Source organism: Spea bombifrons, chromosome 8 (genome assembly GCF_027358695.1).
Source record: "Spea bombifrons isolate aSpeBom1 chromosome 8, aSpeBom1.2.pri, whole genome shotgun sequence".
In the NCBI taxonomy this organism is placed as follows: domain Eukaryota; kingdom Metazoa; phylum Chordata; class Amphibia; order Anura; family Pelobatidae; genus Spea; species Spea bombifrons.
The window spans coordinates 356,239-378,644 of NC_071094.1; the positions used below are offsets into that span (position 1 = coordinate 356,239).

The following is a 22,406-nucleotide window of genomic DNA, read 5'->3' on the forward strand; positions in this document are numbered from 1 at the left end:
TTCAGCCAGATGAGCTTCGACCCGCAACGGACGCCTTTACATCAGCTGAGTATGTGCCAGAGAGCTGTATGTGCACCGTATGTCACTGTGTGTGTGTGTGGTAACGGGGGGGAGGGGACAGGCTGTGTGTCACTGTGTGTGTGTGTGCAGTAACGGGGGGGCAGACTGTGTGTGTGTGTGGGGTAACGGGGGGGGGACAGGCTATTCTTCACTGTGTGTGCAGTAACGGGGGGGTGGACAGGCTGTGTGTCACTGTGTGTGTGGTAACGGGGGGGACAGGCTATTCGTCACTGTGTGTGTGTAGTAACGGGGGGACAGGCTGTGTGTCGCTGTGTGTGTAGTAATGGGGGGACAGGCTGTGTGTCACTGTGTGTGCAGTAACGGGGGGGGGACAGGCTGTGTGTCACTGTGTGTGTGGTAACGGGGGGACAGGCTATTCGTCACTGTGTGTGTGTAGTAACGGGGGGACAGGCTGTGTGTCGCTGTGTGTGTAGTAACGGGGGGACAGGCTGTGTGTCGCTGTGTGTGTGTAGTAACGGGGGGACAGGCTGTGTGTCGCTGTGTGTGTGTGTGTAGTAACGGGGGGACAGGCTGTGTGTCGCTGTGTGTGTGTGTAGTAACGGGGGGACAGGCTGTGTGTCGCTGTGTGTGTGTAGTAACGGGGGGACAGGCTGTGTGTGTAGTAACGGGGGGACAGGCTGTGTGTAGTAACGGGGGGACAGGCTGTGTGTCGCTGTGTGGATAGTAACGGGGACAGGCTGTGTGTCGCTGTGTGTGTGTATAGTAACAGGGGGACAGGCTGTGTGTCGCTGTGTGTGTGTGTAGTAACGGGGGGACAGGCTGTGTGTCGATGTGTGTATAGTAATGGGGGGACAGGCTGTGTGTCGCTGTGTGTGTACTAACGGGGGGACAGGCTGTGTGTCGCTGTGTGTGTGTGTGTAGTAATGGGGGGACAGGCTATTCGTCACTGTGTGTGTGTAGTAATGGGGGGACAGGCTGTGTGTCGCTGTGTGTGTACTAACGGGGGGACAGGCTGTGTGTCGCTGTGTGTGTAGTAATGGGGGGACAGGCTATTCGTCACTGTGTGTGTGTAGTAACGGGGGGACAGGCTGTGTGTCGCTGTGTGTGTGTAGTAACGGGGGGACAGGCTGTGTGTCGCTGTGTGTGTGTAGTAACGGGGGGACAGGCTGTGTGTCGCTGTGTGTGTGTGTGTAGTAACGGGGGGACAGGCTGTGTGTCGCTGTGTGTGTGTGTTGTAACGGGGGGACAGGCTGTGTGTCGCTGTGTGTGTGTGTAGTAACGGGGGGACAGGCTGTGTGTCGCTGTGTGGATAGTAACGGGGACAGGCTGTGTGTCGCTGTGTGTGTGTGTATAGTAATGGGGGGACAGGCTGTGTGTCACTGTGTGTATAGTAACGGGGGGACAGGCTGTGTGTCGCTGTGTGTGTGTGTGTGTAGTAATGGGGGACAGGCTGTGTGTGTGTAGTAACGGGGAGACAGGCTGTGTGTCGGTGTGTGGATAGTAACGGGGGGACAGGCTCTGTGTCGCTGTGTGTGTGTGTGTAGTAATGGGGGGACAGGCTGTGTGTCACTGTGTGTATAGTAACGGGGGGACAGGCTGTGTGTCGCTGTGTGTGTGTGTGTGTAGTAATAGGGGGACAGGCTGTGCGTGTGTAGTAACGGGGGGACAGGCTGTGTGTCGCTGTGTGTGTGGATAGTAACGGGGGGACAGGCTGTGTGTCGGTGTGTGTGTAGTAACGGGGGGACAGGCTGTGTGTCGCTGTGTGTGTGGATAGTAACGGGGGGACAGGCTCTGTGTCGCTGTGTGTGTAGTAACGGGGGGACAGGCTGTGTGTCGGTGTGTGGATAGTAACGGGGGGACAGGCTCTGTGTCGCTGTGTGTGTGTGTGTGTAGTAATAGGGGGACAGGCTGTGTGTCGGTGTGTGTGTAGTAACGGGGGGACAGGCTGTGTGTCGCTGTGTGTGTGTAGTAACGGGGGGACAGGCTGTGTGTCGCTGTGTGTGTGTGTAGTAACGGGGGGACAGGCTGTGTGTCGCTGTGTGTGTGTAGTAACGGGGGGACAGGCTGTGTGTCGGTGTGTGTGTAGTAACGGGGGGACAGGCTGTGTGTCGCTGTGTGTGTGTGTGTAGTAACGGGGGGACAGGCTCTGTGTCGCTGTGTGTGTGGATAGTAACGGGGGGACAGGCTGTGTGTCACTGTGTGTGTGGTAACGGAGGGACAGGCTGTGTGTAGCTGTGTGTGTGTAGTAACGGGGGGGGCAGGCTGTGTATCACTTTGTGTGTGTGTGTCACTTTGCGTATGTGCAGTGCCGGAGGGGGCAGACTGTGTCATCGTGTGCGGTTGTTATGTGATGTGCCGTATTGTTGCAGGTGTCTGCCATGGACGCCCTGGAACATGCTTCGTTATATGACACAGACTTCGTCAGGAATGGGCGCGCTGTGACGGCGCTGTGGGGGTCCTGCACGCTGTTCCTCTCCGTGCTGGAGGTTGTGGTGCTGCTGCAGCCTGCGTGGGTTCTTGGGGCGCAGGGCAGGGGCCACTTTGGCCTGTATGAGGTGTGTGAAGAGTCCGATTTGGGTGCCGAGTGCCGGGGGTCCCCGGGGTCCCTGCAGCCTCTTCCACCCTTCCAAACGGCTGCGGGGTTCATGGTGGGGGCTCTGCTGCTGGTTCTGCTCAGTCTGGGCTGCGTCGGACTCCTGTGGTTCTGTCGTTCTGGGACTGTCTACAAACTGTGTGCCTGGCTGCAGCTGAGCGCCGGTAATTACAGAGCATTGGGGTAATGGGGTTCAGTATGTTTGGGGTTCAGTAGTGGGGTTCCTTATGTCAGGGGGCGGTATTGGGGGGCAGTGTTGGGTTTCAGTATTTCAGGGGTTTGGTATTTTGGGGTTCGTTAATGGGGTTCAGTATTTCAGGGGCTTTGGTATTTTGGGGGTCAGTAGTGGGGTACAGTTTCAGGGGTGCGCACCCGTATGGTTCAGGCTCTTTCTTTGTCGCAGCCTCCTGCCAGGCTCTCGCCTGCCTCCTCTTCCCCGACGGCCTCGATTCTCCTGCCGTCCGCGGCCTCTGTGATTATCGCTCTGACAGATACGAGTTGGGGGGCTGCTCCATGCACTGGGGGTTCCTTCTGGCCATATTGGGGGCTCTAGATGCGCTGGTTCTGTCCATATTGGGGTTCACGCTTGGGAAACGACAAGATACTCTTCATCCAAATGACATCAAAAGCAACAAGCAAGGTGAGTGGGGATTCCCCCAAATGCCCTCAAGCTGACCACACTGGGGGAGCTGATACCCCCGGCCCTGCTGACAGCACCCTCCGGAACCCTAATTATTTGTTCATGAACTTCCATGCTGACCCCCGACGTTTCATTGTGCCCTGTTGCCCCTTTATCATGGACCAGTACTCCCTGTCGCGTCAGATGCCCTTGCACTGTCCATGGTGACCTCCCATTCCTTCATTGGCCAGAAAGGCTCAAGCTCCTCCTCATCTCCTCTCCTTCTGCTTTCAGGTTTATCCAAATCCCTCCCCTGAGGAGCCGCGAGACCATATTGGTGCTGATAGCTCTTGCTGCTCTGCCTTCTCTTCCCTGCCATTGGCTAGCTCGGCTCTCCTACCGTCTTCTGTGTTATCTGTACCTCTGGCTGGCACCTTGTGTGCTCTGCCTTGGCCCCTGTGTGCTCTGCCTTAGACTCTGTGTGGTCTGCCTTGGCCCCTGTGTCCTCTGCCAGGAACCCAGTGTCCCCTGCTTGTCTGTTCCCCTTGCAATTTTCCCCTCGTTATTCACGTTACAATAAATATCCACTTCACTTTGTACCAAATGTATCAGTTCTTCTTATTTTTTATTGTGGGAAACGCATTATTTGCCACGGTGGCTCTTCCGTTCCTGGTGGGATCCGTGGCGTTTCGCGAGCGGCCCTGTGATTTGACGGACTTTTTAGCCACATTTGACAGTTTGGTAACCCAGTGAGGGTGGGTACCGGGGCAGATACCGGGCCAGCGTGTGACGTGTAACGTGTGTGTGCGGCATTCTGACACCGCCCCCCCCCCCCAGCAGACCATGTTAAAACCCTTATCATGCCATAAAATGCTGGCGTCCACCTTCTGCCAACTATATTTTATTTTTGTAAATGTAGGGGCAGCTCATAGTAAATGTTTAAATGGGGGGTATGTGCATTAACCCCCCAAATACCCCCCTCCGGGTCAGGTTAATGATATGGTTCCCACATATTCTGGAGTGCTGTACAATAAGCAGACCCGATCTGCATCAGGTCAGAGTCTCTGATCAACCACCCCTGCTGGAGAGCTGGCCGGGGCAACTACTGGCAGAGCCTCTCTGTGTAATACCCCTAGGGAGCCAAATTCCCCCAGAATCTGCAAATATTCAGCAAATCAAACTGCTAAATGTAATCAGAAACGCTCCAGAAACGTCGCCAAACCCTCTCGCAGCGATGACTCCCAACACTCTAGTACCTTCACCCATATGGAGCATCAAAAAGCACCAGATACCCCAAGATACCCCCGCTCCAGAGACCCACAATATCAAACCCCAAACATGCCAATCCCCCGGATACCCTCATTAAACATTAAACGTTCATTAAACAGACGATGACATGGCGGAGCCGTGTACAGATGCAGAGCTTTATGTAGCTAAACGCGCAGCGCGGTACAGTTTGCGATACACAGAGCGGAATGAATGATTCCTGTTTGCAGAGCACTTTGCATCCGTCTCGGTACATTCAGCGCGGCGTGAACAGTATGCAGAGCAACACGTATCTACCACAAAGCTGCAGAGCGGGGCTGGTGTGTATGTATAGGTAATATGGGGGTATAGGTGATATAGGGTATAGGTGTGTATGTATAGGTAATATAGGGGTATCAGTGTGTATGTATAGGTGATATAGGGTATGAGTGTGTATGTATAGGTGATATAGGGTATGAGTGTGTGTATGTATAGGTAATATAGGGGTATGAGTGTGTATGTATAGGTGATATGGGGTATGAGTGTGTATGTATAGGTGATATAGGGGTAGAGGTGTGTATGTATAGGTGATATGGGGTATGAGTGTGTATGTATAGGTGATATAGGGTATGAGTGTGTATGTATAGGTGATATGGGGGTATAGGTGATATAGGGTATAGGTATGTATGTATAGGTAATATAGGGGTATCAGTGTGTGTGTATAGGTGATATAGGGTATGAGTGTGTATGTATAGGTAATATAGGGGTATAGGTATGTATGTATAGGTGATATAGGGTATGAGTCTGTATGTATAGTTGATATAGGGTATGAGTCTGTATGTATAGGTAATATAGGGGTATAGGTGTTTTTGTGTAGGTGATATAGGGTATGAGTCTGTATGTATAGGTGATATAGGGGTATAAGTGTATATGTATAGGTAATATAGGGGTAGATGTGTGTATGTATAGGTGATATAGGGTATGAGTGTGTATGTATAGGCGATATAGGGTATGAGTGTATATGTATAGGTAATATAGGGGTAGAGGTGTGTATGTATAGGTGATATAGGGTATGAGTGTGTATGTATAGGTGATATAGGGTATAGGTGTGTATGTATAGGTGATATAGGGTATGAGTGTGTATGTATAGGTTATATAGGGGTAGAGGTGTGTATGTATAGATAATGTAGAGGCTATACGTGTAGACTGTTAGTTGGGGAGGTATCTCAGCAGCTGCTCGGTAACCCTTTGGTCCGGGAAGTGTTTGGGCCGGGTCTCCAGATCCCCATCGATCCGCTTCCTGCGGAGGAGCCCTGCGGATTCGTAGTCTGCATCAGGGTCATCGTCCAATCGTTTCACACGAAGAAGGTTGGAGGTGAAATCTCCGTTAATCTCCTGGTCAGTGGAGCGGCGCATGCGGCGGCCGGGAGGGGGTGCGATCCGCTGCGGCATCTCGGCCTCACTCATGGCTGAGAGGACACGAGTGACCAAGTACCTACAAAGACAACATGTGATTATTGAACACGCTACATGCCATGATGGGCCCTGGGAAGTGGCCCCTCACAGACTGCCCCGAAAATCCACGCAAGCATCACGCCGACGCTGTGTCACTTAACTACCCCCATTAATGACAGGATCTCCAGGGGAACTGCCGCCGACCCCAGGTGGGGCACATTTTGCCGCGGCGTGAATTGTTGGCGGTTCATAAATAAAAGATAATAACAATAATTTTGGGAAGTTGGGTTTTTTGTGTCTTACGAACCCCCTCCCCACCTCAAGACCACGGCGCCCTCCTTCTCACCTTAGCATTTCCTCATCCACGGGGACGCCTTCATCACTGGGCTCCTCCGGCTGCATGCGAAATGCGCCCACATCGTACGGCCCGTCCTGCCGATAATGGCTCAGGGCTTGGGCCATCTGGTTCCTGGAGAGCGGCGGCCGCACGGAGCCCGCGCCGTTCTCGTCGTAGTTCTGGTAGGTCCTCTGGACGTCCCCCTCGGGCTTCAGGGGTCCTCGGAGACCCTGTAGCTGCTCCGGGTATCCTCTGCCCTGGCCGATCTGGTTCCACAAGTGAAGGAGGTTGGCCAGGTAGACGTTCTCCTTCTCCCTGCGCTGACCGTCTTCTAGCAGCTGCTGGAAGGAGAGGTTCTCCTGGTTGGGTTCCACTCTTCGGGACGCCATCCTCTCCAAAGCCTGAGCGAGCAGCTCCTCTTGGGGGTAGGCAGCGAGCCGGGCCAGCATCGCTTGGCTTATATCGGGGTATAAAGGCTCGTTACGCAAATTCTCTGCTGGCAAATAGGACAACACGTCGGCCTCGTATGGGCCGCTCGCCGGGAGGCTCCTACGGACGCGCCGTATCCCAAGGTCATCATGGGAAACACCAAGCAGGGGCTGGGAGAGAAGAGCAGAGTGGCACCATGGGGCAATCGACTCACGTAGGGGTTGATATGAATTATCATATTACTGATACTTCGGGATAGTATGAGACCCCCATCAGGACCTCCATCCTGTGTTCTACCACCCCAACACTCTCTCTATATATATACTGGGACCCGCCCTGATCACATATATATATAGAGAGAGAGACCTGCCTGAACGCAGCACCATCGCATATACCCTGAGAGCTGCCGCGGCATCATGCTTAATACCCTATAACCCCCGGCCCCCTCTCCCTGTCACGCAGTCACAGGCCCTTCCTGTCTCATCCCGTCTCTCTCTCGCAGATCTCCTGCTGTCTCTCTGCAGCCGCGTAACAGAAATGTCATTACTGCTAATTAGCTGGATGATGGCAGGCGCTCCCCGGGGCATTACAGACCCACGGGGCAGAATGTGACAGGGCCACATAATTAGGGCTTCACCTCATAGGGGGTCCGTGGCATTTGGTGGCAGGGTGAGGGGGATTCAGGCACAGGGTGTATATGGGAGGAGGGGGCTCTGGAGGAACAATGGAGCATTTTATTGTTGTATAGCGCCAGCAGACGCCGGAGCGATGTTACCATTAGGATAGAGTGGAAGGGGCCCCGCGCGCATGAGCTGACAATCTATAATCATATCACTGGGGGGCTGATCTTATCCCCCGACCCCGGGGTATCTGCTCCCAGAGGGACGCGGACAGACAGAGAGGTGGACAAACGGACACTGACCTTGCCAAGAGTCCCCAGGACAGACGCACAGACAGTGACAGCCACCAGCAGGACATGCGGGCCCAACATCCCTGCAGAATGAGGCTGCCCCGAGACGACGAGCTGTGACTACTGAGACGGCTACCGAGAAGACAGCGAAGACACGGGGGGAGGGGACACTCCCCCCCGCAGCCCCCCCCTCCACTGCATTGTGACAGCAGCTGAGCCTCCACCCCCCGCCGCTGCATCCCCCTCCCCGCAAGCAGATACCCCTCCCCGAACACACAGATACCCCTCCCCGCACGCAGATACCCCTCCCCGCACGCAGATACCCCTCCTAATACACAGATACCCCTCCCCGCACACAGATATCCCTCCTAATACACAGATACCCCTCCCCACACACAGATACCCCTCCCCGCACACAGATACCCCTCCTTATACACAGATACCCCTCCCCGCACACAGATATCCCTCCTAATACACAGATACCCCTCCCCACACACAGATAACCCTCCTAATACACAGATACCCCTCCCCGCACACAGGTATCCCTCCTAATACACAGATACACCTCCCCGCACGCAGATACCCCTCCCCGCACACAGATACCCCTCCTAATACACGGATACCCCTCCCCGCACACAGATATCCCTCCTAATACACAGATACCCCTCCCCGCACACAGATATCCCTCCTAAAACACAGATACCCCTCCTAATACACAGATACCCCTCCTAATACACAGATACCCCTCCCCGCACACAGATACCCCTCCTAATACACAGATACCCCTCCCCGCACACAGATATCCCTCCTAATACACAGATACCCCTCCCCGCACACAGATACTCCTCCTAATACACAGATACCCCTCCTAATACACAGATACCCGCATACAGATACCCCTCCTAATACACAGATACCCCTCCCCGCACACAGATACCCCTCCTAATACACAGATACACCTCCCCGCACACAGATACCACTCCTAATACACAGATACCCCTCCCTGCACGCAGATACCCCTCCTAATACACAGATACCCCTCCCCGCACACAGATACTCCTCCTAATACACAGATACCCCTCCTAATACACAGATACCCGCATACAGATACCCCTCCTAATACACAGATACCCCTCCCCGCACACAGATACCCCTCCTAATACACAGATACCCCTCCCCGCACACAGATACCACTCCTAATACACAGATACCCCTCCCTGCACGCAGATACCGCTACCCGAACACACAGATACACCTCCCCGCACGCAGATACCCCTCCCCGCACACAGATACCCCTCCTAATACACAGATACCCCGCACACAGATACCCCTCCTAATACACAGATACCCCTCCTAATAAACAGATGCCCCTCCCCGCACACAGATACCCCTCCTAATACACAGATACCCCTCCCCGCACGCAGATACCCCTCCTAATACGATATAGAGCTTTACTGTCAGTATGTATAGCCCACTACTACACTGCATTCAGGGGCCCGCACTGCCACCCCGCAGTCCCAGAGACCCCAATACTACCCCCCAGTCCCAGAGACCCCAATACTACCCCCCAGTCCCAGAGACCCCAATACTACACCCAGGGAGTAATAAGGGGGTCGCTCTTTAGATGAATTAAATGCGGAGATTTCAGCACCGGACAGCGATCGCTGCGTGACGAGCCGTCTGCTGCCCCCGCAGGGGACCGACTGAACTGCACCCAGACAAAGGGGGGGAGATATTAACTACCCACGTCACATGGCCAGAGGGGGCACTTGTTTTATTATTATTTATTGTTTTAGGGGGTGTGGTGAAAGGCATTTCATATAAAAAAATCACCTCATTCCAGAAAAAAAAACTTTTTTTAATAAGTAACAATAAAGCTTTATTGACACAAAGTAACATAACGGGAAACGCCAGCAGTACAAGGTTACAGGCACGTAGGGGAGGAATAACAGGGTTTACATGTAAAGTATTTTACCCCGGGGAGGGGCTATTCATGAAAAACACAAAACATCACAAATATTATTTTAGCGGCAGCCCCCGAATCTGAAAGGGGCAGGAGGCGGCTGGGAGACCCCCGTTACACGAATGCATCAAACAAACTGCTGGGTGCCATAACATCAGCGGCTCGAACTCATAGAGCGTCACAGGATCCGGCGCATGCTTAGTCTGCCGTAGGCATGGTGTTGGGTGAAAAGCTTGCAATCTAATGGACCTGCCCATTAACTGAGGGTCACACTCCCTTGAGTGTGCGTATTACTCCTTTGAGTGTGCGTGTTTCTCCCCTGAGTGTGCGTATTCCTCCTTTGAGTGTGCGTGTTTCTCCCCTGAGTGTGCATGTTTCTCCTATGAGTGTGCGTATTCCTCCTTTGAGTGTGCGTGTTTCTCCTTTGAGTGTGTATGTTTCTCCTTTGAGTGTGTGTATTCCTCCTTTGAGTGTGTGTATTCCTCCTTTGAGTGTGCGTGTTTCTCCTTTGAGTGTGCGTGTTTCTCCTTTGAGTGTGCGTATTCTTCCTTTGAGTGTGCGTGTTTCTCCTTTGAGTGTGCGTGTTTCTCCTTTGAGTTTGTGTATTCCTCCCCTAAGTGTGCGTATTCCTCCTTTGAGTGTGCGTTTCTCCTTTGAGTGTGCGCGTTTCTCCTTTGAGTGTGCGTTTCTCTTTTGAGTGTGCGTGCTTCTCCTTTGAGTGTGCGTTTCTCCTTTGAGTGTGCATGTTTCTCCCCTGAGTGTGCGTGTTTCTCCCTGATTGAGGGTGACGTGATGTTCGTGGCTCCCGGCCGCAGTGAGTGGGGATAATGGCAGTAATGAGTTCGGTAATGCGTTGGAAGTGATGATGGATTTTATGATGGGAAGAAACACTTTGGTATTCTGTATTTACAGCCCGTCGGGGGCCGCGGGGGCCGGTGGGGGGCCGGGGTGATTATCTGAAATCAACAGGATTCTCCCAGCCCTTCCTGTACAGACAGGGGGTCCGGCATGGAAAATACCAGCAGGAAGGGGTCTTATCTCATCAGCCGTGGCCTCGGGTAACAAACACATAACAGCCGGTGGGCTTTGGGGCTGTGAGTGCCCACCCAGCAATCACAAGCTTAACCCTTAACTCACCATGCACTGCGGAGCTCAAATGGTTAATACCGACCTGATAAGGACATCTCTGGATATTTTATAAACTGGGGGTCTTGTGGGGGGTCTCTGGCCGGCGGGGGTATTTGCAGCTGTTCGGGGGTATTAGAGATGCGTTTCTTTTTTACCCCTTGAGTGCCAGAACTGCCTCCCCCACGGCGCTGAAAGGTGGACAGCATTTCCAAGCGTCTCATTGGATGGTCTCGCCGACAGGTGCTGCCGCCACCAATCACGACGGGAAGCAGAGCGCGCAGCACTCCAGAAAGATGTCGAGGCAGTCGGAGGAGCGGCACGTCTCGCCCAGCAGCACGCAGCCCGGCTCACACGGAGCGCTCTCCGAGAGACAGCCGCACCAAGCTCCGCAGCCGCACGGACCGCAGCTCACACAGCCCGGGAGAGACGAACACAGCACAGAGACCTCGCAGAACAGGGTGGCCAGAAGACAGAGAGCGCAGCTGTCTAAAGAGAGAGACAGAGAGGCATCAGCATGCATCCATGAGACAGACAGAGAGGGGAGTCGTGATAAAAACATAAGTTCATAATCTATGAGACCGCAGAGAGAGGTAGAGCTCTCTGTCTCCTGTCAGTACAGTGACGTCTCTGTCTGTCTCCTGGCCGCACGGCAATGTTTGTCTGTCTCTCTCTTTCTAGACAGTTGCACTCACTGCCTGTCACATTAGTGTCCCCTTAAACCCAAGTCTTGGGGTCTCCATACAGGGAAGTCTCATCACACACCCCACTGGGGCATAAATCGTATTTACCCATAAAATGGAACGCTTCAGGGCCACGGATTGGTAGACAGCTCTGGGGTTAGTGGTTACAGAGCGCCGAGACCTCCATGGCCAGCTCCAGGCACTCGGCGCTGTGCTGACACACGTCCACCAAGCCACAGTCTACGCTATCACAGGACGAGCAGTGACAGCAGCAGAGCTCCGCGGGGCCACAGAGACAACCACTAGGCAGCGAGGAACATAGACAGCGCACGCCGAGACCGCAGGTCCCCGGGAGCAGGACGAGACAGTCTGAGAAGTGGCAGAAGAGACAGGCAAGAAGCAGAGAGGCTGCAAAGTCCGAAACTGCAGAGGGAGAGACAGTGAAGGTCGAGGTGTTAAAAGAGACAGATGACAACCGCCAGGGTCCCTCTCGTCATCTCAGCCCTCCCAAATACCCCACCGTCACAATCTGCCCCACCCCGGGCTGCTCACCATCCCCCGCTGCCTCCTCTAGGTGCCTGGCTGACGGTTTGGGGCCCTGTGGGTTCCTCCTGCCGGATGGTCTTCTGCTCTCTTGCTTGGTCACGTTGGGCTCCGGCCCCCGATGGAGCTGCTGGACGGGAGGTGCTGTCGTCACGGCGCCTGGGGGAGAAAAAAGGAGCGGGACGTGACGGTGAGGCCGGGACTCTGCGTTCCGCCGCCGGAGACAAACTCCATACCTGGATCCATCCGGGCTTCTTCTCCGGCGAGCCTCACACAAGTTTTGGTCCCTGGGAGACGCCCTGGAGTTCTCACCGATGCCTCAGAGCTGCCGGGAGACGCCTCGACCATACCGGGCAACCTGCGGGGGCAACCAACCGGAGCCAATCACCCGGAGCCAATCAACCGGAGCCAACCAACCAGAGCCAACCAACCGGAGCCAATCACCCGGAGCCAACCAACCGGAGCCAACCAACCGGAGCCAACCAAACGGAGCCAATCACCCCAGGCCAACCAACCGGAGCCAATCACCCGGAGCCAACCAACCAGAGCCAACCAACCGGAGCCAATCACCTGGAGCCAACCAACCGGAGCCAACCAAACGGAGCCAATCACCCGGAGCCAACCAACCGGAGCCAATCACCCGGAGCCAACCAACCGGAGCCAACAAACCGGAGCCAACCAACCGGAGCCAATCACCCGGAGCCAACCAACCGGAGCCAATCACCCGGAGCCAACCAACCGGAGTCAATCACCCGGAGTCAATCACCCTGAGCCAACCAACCGGAGCCAATCACCTGGAGCCAATCACCCGGAGCCAATCACCCGGAGCCAACCAACCGGAGCCAATCACCCCGAGCCAACCAACCGGAGCCAATCACCCGGAGCCAATCACCCCGAGCCAATCACCCCGAGCCAACCAACCGGAGCCAACAAACCGGAGCCAATCACCCGGAGCCAACCAACCGGAGTCAATCACCCGGAGTCAATCACCCCGAGCCAACCAACCGGAGCCAATCACCCGGAGCCAACCAACCGGAGTCAATCACCCGGAGTCAATCACCCCGAGCCAACCAACCGGAGCCAACCAACCGGAGCCAACCAACCGGAGCGAGACCCCCGCGGCAGGGCATTTCATTTAGAGGGTGGCAGAGGGAACACACACAGCGACACCCACAGCGACACTCACACACAGCAACACACACAGAGCGACACACTCAGCGACACACACACAGTGACACACACAGTGACACACACAGCGACACACACACAGCGACACACTCAGCGACACACACACAGTGATACACACAGCGACACACACACAGCGACACACTCAACGACACACACAGTGACACACACACAGTGACACACACGGCGACACACACACAGTGACACACACAGCGACACACACACAGCGACACACACAGCGACACACACACACAGCGACACACACACAACGACACACACAGCGACACACACACAGCGACACACACACAGTGACACACACACAGTGACACACACACACAGTGACACACACAGCGACACACACAGTGACACACACACACAGTGACACACACAGTGACACACACACAGCGACACAAACTATAAAATACTTGTAGTGTAGGCTGTCGTGTCCGCTCACACTCACACTTACAGGTTTACTCACCGTTGCTGCCTCGGTGGAGCGGATCCCAGTGATCTCTCCTTTCACACCCTCTCCAGCCTCACACTAAATGGTGTTAAATGGGTCGGCGTCACTACATCCTGAGAGGGGGGGGAGAGAGACAGAGAGAGAGAGGGGGGAGAATGAGAGAGGGGAGAATGAGAGAGAGAGAGAGAGAGAGAGAGAGAGAGAGAGAGAGAGAGAGAGAGAGAGAGAGAGAGAGGGAGAGAGAGAGAGAGAGAGAGAGAGAGGGAGAGAGAGAGAGGAGAATGAGGGGGAACGAGAGAGAGAGAGTGACAGAGAGAGAGGAGAATGAGAGAGGAGAGAGAGGGGGAACGAGAGAGAGGAGAATGAGGGAGCGAGAGCGAGAGAGAGAGGAGAATAAGGGGGGAATGAGAGAGAGAGTGACAGAGCGCAGAGAAGAGAGGGAGAAACGGAGAGAGGGAAGAATGAGAGAGAGAGAGAGGAGAGAGGGAATGGGGGGGGTTCAGACATTTTTTGTCCATAAGCGCGGAAACGCTGAGAACCCCGACAACTATCTCAAACTCCCAAACAAAGTGTGTCTTATACAGAGGCCGGGGTGTTACACAGAGTGTTATGTTATTCAGAGGCCGGGGTGTTATACAGAGTGTTATGTTATTCAGAGGCCGGGGTGTTATACAGAGTGTTATGTTATTCAGAGGCCGGGGTGTTATACACAGTGTTATGTTATACAGAGGCTGGGGTGTTATACAGAGTGTTATGTTATACAGAGGCCGGAGTGTTATACAGAGTGTTATGTTATACAGAGGCCGGGGTGTTATACAGAGTGTTGTTATACAGAGGTCCAGGTTTTATACAGAGTGTTATGTTATACAGAGGTTGGGGTGTTATACAGAGTGTTATGATATACAGAGGTCAGGGTGTTATACAGAGGCCGGGCTGTTGTGTTTTACAGAGGTCGGGGTTTTATACAGAGATCTGCGTATATTAAGACCCAGGTCTCCAACTGTCAATCAGTCAGATCCGCCCCGTAACGTCACGCCAGGACCGGAAGCGGAAGTACGAGTTTCCCAGGAGCTAACATCAAGACCGGAAGCGGACAAGATGGTGAGAACAAAACATACGGATAATAAGTGTTTATATGATCTGCGCGGAGGGGCCCCGGGCCACAAAACTCATCCGTGCCTCATATAACAGCCCCGGCACCCCGCATACTGAACCCCCGGTACCATGAATAGTGTAGAGTGTCGTCAACCCCCCCCCCCGCTCGGCACTGTGTATACTTCAAATTACCCTCCACAGCACCGTATAGAGCAAACTGCCCCTTCCCCAAACTGTGTATAGTGCAAGCTAACCCCTCCCTCAGCATGGTGTATAGTGCAAAGCGCCCCAGAACACTGGATACTGTATAATCACTCAAACTGCCCCCAACTGTATCATGCATAATAAAGGCCGAGCTCCCCCTGAACTGTGTATAATATAACTGCCCCCCCCCAGGAGTAAGACGGGCTCTTGTGATTGGTTCCTTCTGTCCGCAGGAGAGCGAGTTTTCAGACCCCGAGCTGGCCGGACTCGGGGAGACGGAGAACGGCGAGAACGCCCCGGTGTACTGCGTGTGCCGCAAGCCCGACATCAACTGCTTCATGATGTGAGGAGCGAGGTCACATGTGTACACGCATTACACGCAGTACCTACACGCGCACCACATATGTCACCTATACACACTGCAGCTACACACAGTACGTGCCGCAGCTACACGCAGCACCATATATGTCACCTATACATACACACACAAGCACCACTCGCACATGACACAACTACACGCATATCTCACCTATACACACCGCAACTACACACACGTATATCACACCTATACACACCGCATCTACACACACGCATATCTCACCTGTACACACCGCAGCTACACGCACGCGTATCTCACCTATACACACCGCAGGTACACGCACGCATATCTCACCTATACACACCGCAGGTACACGCACGCATGTCTCACCTATACACACCGCAGCTACATGCACGCGTATCTCACCTATACACACCGCAGGTACACGCACGCATGTCTCACCTATACACACTGCAGCTACACGCACGCATGTCTCACCTATACACACTGCAGCTACACGCTCGCATATCTCACCTATACACACCGCAGCTACATGCACGCATATCTCACCTATACACACCGGAGCTACACACACGCATATCTAACCTGTACACACCGCAGCTACACGCATATCTCACCTATACACACCGCAGCTACACCCATATCTCACCTATACACACCGCAGCTACACACACGCATATCTCACCTATACACACCGCAGCTACACGCATATCTCACCTATACACACCGCAGCTACACACACGCATATCTCACCTATACACACCGCAGGTACACACACGCATATCTCACCTATACACACCGCAGCTACACACACGCATATCTCACCTATACACACCGCAGCTACACGCTCGCATATCTCACCTATACACACCGCAGCTACACGCACGCATGTCTCACCTATACACACTGCAGCTACACGCATATCTCACCTATACACACCGCAGCTACACGCATATCTCACCTATACACACCGCAGGTACACACACGCATATCTCACCTATACACACCGCAGCTACACGCATATCTCACCTATACACACCGCAGCTACACGCATATCTCACCTATACACACCGCAGCTACACGCTCGCATATCTCACCTATACACACCGCAGGTACACACACGCATATCTCACCTATACACACCGCAGGTACACACACGCATATCTCACCTATACACACCGCAGCTACACGCATATCTCACCTATACACACCGCAGCTACACGCATATCTCACCTATACCCAGCACGCCATAAACTGTCTTAATCCCACACAGCGGCTGCGATCACTGCAATGAGTGGTTCCATGGACACTGCATCAACATTACAGAGAAGATGGCAAAGGCTATACGCGAGTGGTACTGCATGCAGTGCCGGGGTAAGGAGGAGGCAATTGGGGAGCATGCCAGGGTAAGGAGGAGGGGGCCAGTGGGGGGCATGCAGTGCCGGGGTAAGGAGGAGGGGGCCAGTGGGGAGCATGCAGTGCCGGGGTAAGGAGGAGGGGGCCAGTGGGGAGCATGCAGTGCTGGGGTAAGGAGGAGGGGCCCAGTGGGGAGCATGCAGTGCCGAGGTAAGGGGGAGGGGGCCAGTTGGAGGGCATGCAGTGTTGGGGTGAAGAGGGGGCTGGTGGGGGAAATTGGAAACATGATCGCTACTAACCATTTAGCACCAGTCTAAATCATATTGGGAATCATAAGAAAAACTTTATGACAATTTATTTCTAATTTTTCTAGACAAAAACCCAACTCTGGAAATAAAATACAGACACAAGAAATCCAAGGAGAGGGAGCGAGAAACGGATCGGGAGGAGAGCGAAGAGAACTACAAGAGCGACAGGAGGAAAAACAGCAGCAGCAGCAGCAGCAAAGTAACCACATAACCAAATGCATAATAAAGTGAATTAAAGCAATGGGGGGGCGCGGCGGCTGCAGGTTAATGTTACAAGAATGGGGGAGAGGGGGGGCACCTGCAGGTTAATATTACAAGAATGGGGAGCGCTGGGCAGCTGCAGTTTAATGTTAGAAGAATGGAGAGGGGGGCACCTGCAGTTTAATGTTGGAAGAACGGGGGAGAGGGGGGGCACCTGCAGTTTAATGTTGGAAGAACGGGGGAGAGCGCGTAAGCTGCGGTTTAATGTTCGAAGAATGGCGAGAGGGTTTAATGTTGATAAATTTAAAGCGAGGCGCTTGGGACGTCTGCGCTCAGTCATACGGCCCCTGTGAGCGCGGATGGTGATGTCAGAGGGCAGACGGTAGTATCCAAGGAACTGTAACCGGCTTATCATGTGACTTAATGAACTAATCTCTGCCACCAGATTAAGCGTTCTGCACGCATGTGCGGGGAGTGCGAGTCGTGTAGCCGTAATGAGGATTGTGGTCAGTGTGACTTCTGCAGAGATATGAAGAAGTTTGGGGGTCCCAACAAGATTCGGCAAAAGTGCCGGCTCCGTCAATGCCAAGTGAGGGCCAGGGTAAGAGTGTTTGGACGGCATTGCCCTACCCCGTCCAAAGCGTGATCTCCTTAAAACAGTATGTCTCGCCCCTCGTGTATCCCCCGAGCACTCGTTAATAACCGCAGCCCTCGGTGTAGATCGGTTGGGTATGACTGTTCTCCTCCCTGACGTGTCGCTGCGCGCCTCTCGTGCTTTGTCGTTTTCTCTCAGAAAATGTTGCGCGTGCGAGACGACGAGTCATCGGGGTTCAGGGATACGCCGGAGCCGACCAGCCTCGCCGGTTCTCTGTCGGACGACGACCTCGCGCTGGATCCAGAATTATATCAGGAGCTGTGCGCTGGAGGAGCCTTTGATGACCATAACCTGGTGTGTGAGCTGTACTGCGAGGGGGGGGGGGGGTTCACGTGGATCATACATCATTTTAACCTAAGAACTTGTCTCCGCAGCCATGGCTCAGTGACACGGATGATACTCCATTCCTGGACTCTGTTCTGAGAAAGAGAGCTGTGAAGGTCAAGCACGTGAAGAGACGTGAGAAGAAGTCTGAGAAAAAGGTGACGGCTTATTCTGACTGCTCCCGTTTAATACGAAATGACTTCGCAGGGTGCTTTTGTCTGCCTTCGAAGCCGAACATCGTACTGAGCGCCGTCGCCCTTTGCTTATTGTGTAGCGTTACTTGGGTTTTCGGGATCTGCCTGTTGGGGTCGTTGCCGTTGTGGGTGTTCACTGTTAAGTGGTCCCTTTCTTGATTCAGAAAGACGAAAAGGGTAAGAGACACAAACAGAAGCAGAGGCACAAGGACAAAGCGAAGCACACCGACCGCACGGAGAGCCGGGACTTCTCTTCCCTCCGCCAGTGTCTGGGACCCAGCTGTGTACAGCCCGCTCGAGCAACCTCCAAGTACTGCTCTGACGACTGCGGCATGAAGCTGGCGGCCAAGTGAGTCTGGTGGCACGGCCTGTACGTTTCTACCCGTGGCGTGAGATGCTTCTTTGGCGTTGATGTTAGAATCACATCTGCCTTTTTTTTGCTTTTAGCCGGATCTATGAGATCCTTCCTCAGCGTATCCAGCAGTGGCAGCAGAGCCCTTGTATAGCAGAGGAACAAGGAAAGAAGTTATTGGAACGGATCCGTCGGGAGCAGCAACAGGCTCGCACCAAACTGCAGGAGATGGAGAGAAAGTTTCACGAGCTGGAGGCGGTGATCAGTAAAGCCAAACAGCAGCATATTCGAGAGGATGAAGAGGTGACCGGGGTGGAGGGTCTGAGGGAACATCTGATGTTTCTGCAAGAGGGAGCTAGCATTGGGGACCTGCCACTGTGGTGGGGTACTTCATGGTCAGGGCGATTAGATTGGAGACTTGCGATGCAGAACCAGTATCGTGAGCGTAACCACACTAGAGCTGCTTTTCTTAATCTGCATTCTCCCTTCAGACCAACGACGGTGACAGCGATGACACTGACCTGCAGATCTTCTGTGTGTCCTGTGGCCATCCCATCAACCCCAAAGTTGCTTTGAGGCACATGGAGCGCTGCTATGCTAAGGTCAGTTCTTTATCTGTACTGGTTCCTGGAGTAGGGTCTATTGGGTTTGGGTCCGAGGTCAGGCCAGTTTTACAGGTCTGTTGGTCGGACTGCTGCTGGCATCAGACTGTGGGCAGCACTTAAATAGGACATTGTTTAAATAATATACATCTGCTGCAGAGAGAGCTTCAGGTGTGATGTGTTTTATCTCCCACAGTATGAGAGTCAGACGTCCTTTGGATCCATGTACCCAACAAGGATTGAAGGGTAAGGAAGGGTATGGGGCAGGGGGTAACTTTTTTTGTTGGCTGTTTAGTGTCCCCCTCCTCACTCACTCGCCTTATGCTCACACCGTTCTGTCTCCTCTCGAATATTTTTGTTACTGTGCTTCTCCTTCGGTTACTCCGAGCCTTTGCTTGCATGTGAGCCTGGAATTTACTGCCGTCCCTTTCCAGGGCCACGCGTCTTTTCTGCGACGTGTACAATCCACAGAGTAAAACCTACTGCAAGCGGCTTCAGGTTCTGTGTCCAGAGCATTCCCGAGACCCAAAGGTAAACTTTCCATTTCTAGGTGGTTTCTGCATTGGAGACGGCCGGTCTCGCGTGTACGCCGCTGCTGACCACCTTATGTACCATTTGGCACTAGGTCCCCGCAGACGAGGTGTGTGGCTGCCCTATGGTGAAAGACGTCTTCGAGCTGACAGGTGAATTTTGCAGAATCCCGAAGAGAAAGTGTAACCGACATTACTGCTGGGAGAAGCTCCGCCGGGCAGAGGTGGACCTTGAGCGCGTTCGTGTGGTAAGTTTCCACCGCAGGATCACTGCATCCCAATGTCTTACTCGCACGCCCCATACCTCTCCCCGAGACCTTATACAGGTGTTTAGCTTGCCTGCCTTCCAGTGTTGCGTGACATCTGCACACGTGTTTTGCTTGCTTTTCAGTGGTACAAGCTGGACGAACTGTTTGAACAGGAGCGTAACGTCCGTATGGCGATGACCAACAGAGCCGGCCTTCTGGCGCTTATGTTGCACCAGACGATTCAGCACGACCCGGTAACCACGGACCTCCGCACCAACATGGAGCGCTGAGAAAGACGAAGCCGCCAACGTAGACGGTGCTTCGGGTTAATGTTCTAAGACTTATAACTAAATGGATCTCCCTGGAGTTTTATTTGTTTCTGAGCAGTCCGTGGTAACTTCCTGCTAGGTAGGGAGTTTCTGTATTTGATTTTTTTAGTTTGTTTGGTTCATCTAATCAGAATTCCCGGTTCATTACAGCTCACACTTTCTCAAACAACAAAGTCATGTGTATTTAACGCGCATACGCGGCACTGGCTCGCACTGAGCTCGCTAACGCAGTGTTTGCGGAAAGTGAATGGTTTTGAAGCAGAGACGTGTAGGAGCCTGCGTGGTCTCTTTGGGGATGTCGTTACCGCGTTCTCTTCCGACCCGGTGGTTTGGGTCTTTTTAATAGTACAGAAAGGCTACGGGAACCTTCTTGCCAGTATATGCATCGGCCTTTTATACAGCCACGGTCTGTGGTCCCAGTTCATACGCAGAAGATTTGCCCGCATCTCTCTGCTCTACGGTGGTCATCCTAGAACCCCCCAGCCTGCCTTCCCTGGTAGCAGTGGCGGGGGGGGTTTAAACGTTATGGCCCCGCAAAGCTTCTAATCGACTCTCGCCGTCGGAGTTTTAGCGAGAGAACGCAGATGTCCTCTATTCACCTTTTTTTACGCTTTAAATAAAACACGTCTTGTAAGCTGTCATTATTCGTACTGCTGTTTTGTGGCCTAATTTCCTGGTTTTAGGTTCCATCTGCTCTGAGGTTTGCAGGACCCGAGGGATGGCACGAGTAGCCCAGGTGCCACGCGCTCGCCTCTGTGGTCTTTACTGGTGAACGTGTTTATGTTACTGGTAAGCTGCCTTCTGAGGGATCACACGGAGCTGATGGACCTAGAATAGTCTTTCTGTGGTACGTGGCCATAACTCTAGATTCACTGATGTGATGCAAGACTTTCTCTGTGCCAATAAATGTCCGATGTATAAACGGATGTAGCGTACGTGTTTTTATTTCTGGCCACGTACATTATACTGCCGACGCTCGAAAGGCAGCCTCGTGTGAAACCAATCTAACCAAATCTTTCACACACTGTCATCTAACCAAGATGGTCTTTGAAGGCGGTCGGCCCAGTGCCTCTGGACTGCTTGACGTGCCGTCTGTGATAGGCGCGGGAACGGATTGCGGGTATCTAGAAGATGCTCACTATACAGCTGGTGAGCCTGGCTCGTGGAGAGCGGAGTGTGAGCTCATCGCGTTCAGACTAATATATTCTAATTACTGTAACTTCTCAGTATGAAAGAAGAGTTGGCCAAGCTGTGTCCGGGGTTGTGCTGGGTGCCGCCCCGTGCCACCAGCTTGCTTCAACTCTCGCTCACTGCTGCGCCATTACAGTAACCGCTAGATGTTCCCACTGTTCTAGTAGGTAGTTTGGGATACAGATATGTAAATATAATCCCTAGCAATTATCTTCTGTTTGGAAGCTTTTCTTGGACGATCCTCTTCTAAATGTTTTATGATGACTCCTTAAGTTCTCTTTCCTTCACGCACAGGGTTTTGCACGCTTGTCTTCTGCTACGGTAATAACAGGAACAGCAAACCAAACGCTCTATCTCAAGATGTAGTCTCACGGAGAACGATAGCGTTACGATAAATCCCGGCACCGCAGGTTACTTACAGCTGTGGTTCATCAGGCTTTGGTCTGATGCCAATACTCTAACACGCTGCTGGAGATCTACCCCTGGGCCACGGATATTCCATCCACTAATCTCTCCCGGCTCCACCTCGTCCAGGTTTCTTGTGAAATCACACACTTGCGTTTCTGCATCTGACGTTCTGCGTTTCCGGTTTCACGCAGGGTCATTCATGCAGCCAGCCGGGAGCGCTCGCCCTGATGCATCAGATGCTTGGGCTCCTTTCCTACTCCGGAGCAGTCCGTGTCATTATAACGGCTCTTTAATGCCCCTGCACACGGGTGTTCACATTCAATAAACGTGTGCAAAAGGTCCACAAACAATTCAAATTCTTCAGTTTATTTTCGGGCAACAAATTACATTTCTGTTCAGATAAAAATCGGTTGTCCGGGGCCCAGACTCACTAAAGGTTTCCCTACTTTTTCGGCCAACCAGCTCTGCCTCTTCTTGTTCATCAAACCCTCATCCGCA

General features: G+C 53.3%; 3 protein-coding genes and 2 long non-coding RNA genes across 25 annotated transcripts; 3 read left to right on the plus strand and 2 right to left on the minus strand.

Annotated features, from left to right (window-relative positions):
• Nucleotides 1-2,393: 2,393 nt before the first annotated feature.
• On the plus strand, nucleotides 2,394-3,831 carry LOC128503422 (LHFPL tetraspan subfamily member 3 protein-like). The gene is made up of 3 exons (XM_053473502.1): nucleotides 2,394-2,778; nucleotides 3,018-3,254; nucleotides 3,528-3,831. The coding sequence occupies exons 1-3, from the start codon at nucleotides 2,400-2,402 to the stop codon at nucleotides 3,548-3,550; spliced, it is 639 nt and encodes a 212-aa protein (XP_053329477.1). The 5' UTR covers nucleotides 2,394-2,399; the 3' UTR covers nucleotides 3,551-3,831.
• An 886-nt stretch (nucleotides 3,832-4,717) lies between these two features.
• LOC128503402 (uncharacterized) lies at nucleotides 4,718-5,702 on the plus strand. Of its 19 annotated transcripts, XR_008355235.1 has the most exons (7): nucleotides 4,845-4,911; nucleotides 5,035-5,095; nucleotides 5,143-5,172; nucleotides 5,204-5,324; nucleotides 5,386-5,447; nucleotides 5,478-5,554; nucleotides 5,585-5,702. It is a non-coding gene; the product is annotated as an uncharacterized LOC128503402 (long non-coding RNA). The 19 variants fall into 19 exon arrangements; XR_008355238.1 differs by having other exon boundaries at nucleotides 4,718-4,850; nucleotides 5,052-5,075; nucleotides 5,152-5,264; nucleotides 5,325-5,447; XR_008355233.1 differs by having other exon boundaries at nucleotides 5,035-5,075; nucleotides 5,152-5,264; nucleotides 5,295-5,447.
• Nucleotides 5,585-7,750, minus strand: LOC128503401 (uncharacterized). Its single transcript, XM_053473478.1, has 3 exons — nucleotides 7,622-7,750; nucleotides 6,280-6,869; nucleotides 5,585-5,973 (listed from the first exon to the last, which is right to left on the minus strand). Exons 1-3 carry the CDS (start codon nucleotides 7,688-7,690, stop codon nucleotides 5,688-5,690), a joined length of 945 nt encoding a protein of 314 aa, XP_053329453.1. The 5' UTR covers nucleotides 7,691-7,750; the 3' UTR covers nucleotides 5,585-5,687.
• Nucleotides 7,751-11,089: 3,339 nt separating this feature from the next.
• LOC128504041 (uncharacterized) lies at nucleotides 11,090-13,665 on the minus strand. Its single transcript, XR_008355313.1, has 3 exons — nucleotides 13,587-13,665; nucleotides 11,933-12,281; nucleotides 11,090-11,186 (listed from the first exon to the last, which is right to left on the minus strand). It is a non-coding gene; the product is annotated as an uncharacterized LOC128504041 (long non-coding RNA).
• Nucleotides 13,666-14,543: 878 nt separating this feature from the next.
• CXXC1 (CXXC finger protein 1) lies at nucleotides 14,544-20,506 on the plus strand. 3 transcript variants are annotated; one of them, XM_053473436.1, is made up of 14 exons: nucleotides 14,544-14,672; nucleotides 15,104-15,213; nucleotides 16,484-16,584; nucleotides 16,940-17,073; nucleotides 17,521-17,676; nucleotides 17,869-18,024; nucleotides 18,105-18,212; nucleotides 18,413-18,597; nucleotides 18,696-18,903; nucleotides 19,092-19,202; nucleotides 19,399-19,448; nucleotides 19,637-19,733; nucleotides 19,828-19,980; nucleotides 20,124-20,506. In XM_053473436.1, the coding sequence occupies exons 1-14, from the start codon at nucleotides 14,670-14,672 to the stop codon at nucleotides 20,268-20,270; spliced, it is 1,719 nt and encodes a 572-aa protein (XP_053329411.1). In that variant the 5' UTR covers nucleotides 14,544-14,669; the 3' UTR covers nucleotides 20,271-20,506. The 3 variants fall into 3 exon arrangements, with proteins under 3 accessions (XP_053329411.1, XP_053329412.1, XP_053329413.1); XM_053473437.1 differs by having other exon boundaries at nucleotides 17,521-17,664; XM_053473438.1 differs by lacking the exon at nucleotides 17,521-17,676.
• Nucleotides 20,507-22,406: the final 1,900 nt, after the last annotated feature.

Coding starts and splice junctions, on each gene's coding strand:
- LOC128503422 (XM_053473502.1), top strand. CDS start 2,400: ATGGACGCCCTGGAACATGCTTCGTTATATGACACAGACTTCGTCAGG. Junction 2,779..3,017: donor CTGGCTGCAGCTGAGCGCCG/GTAATTACAGAG, acceptor TCTTTGTCGCAG/CCTCCTGCCAGGCTCTCGCC. Junction 3,255..3,527: donor CATCAAAAGCAACAAGCAAG/GTGAGTGGGGAT, acceptor TTCTGCTTTCAG/GTTTATCCAAATCCCTCCCC.
- LOC128503401 (XM_053473478.1), bottom strand. CDS start 7,690: ATGTTGGGCCCGCATGTCCTGCTGGTGGCTGTCACTGTCTGTGCGTCT. Junction 6,870..7,621: donor TCCTGGGGACTCTTGGCAAG/GTCAGTGTCCGT, acceptor CTTCTCTCCCAG/CCCCTGCTTGGTGTTTCCCA. Junction 5,974..6,279: donor GTGGATGAGGAAATGCTAAG/GTGAGAAGGAGG, acceptor TTGTCTTTGTAG/GTACTTGGTCACTCGTGTCC.
- CXXC1 (XM_053473436.1), top strand. Junction 18,025..18,104: donor CCTTTGATGACCATAACCTG/GTGTGTGAGCTG, acceptor TTGTCTCCGCAG/CCATGGCTCAGTGACACGGA. Junction 19,449..19,636: donor TACCCAACAAGGATTGAAGG/GTAAGGAAGGGT, acceptor GTCCCTTTCCAG/GGCCACGCGTCTTTTCTGCG.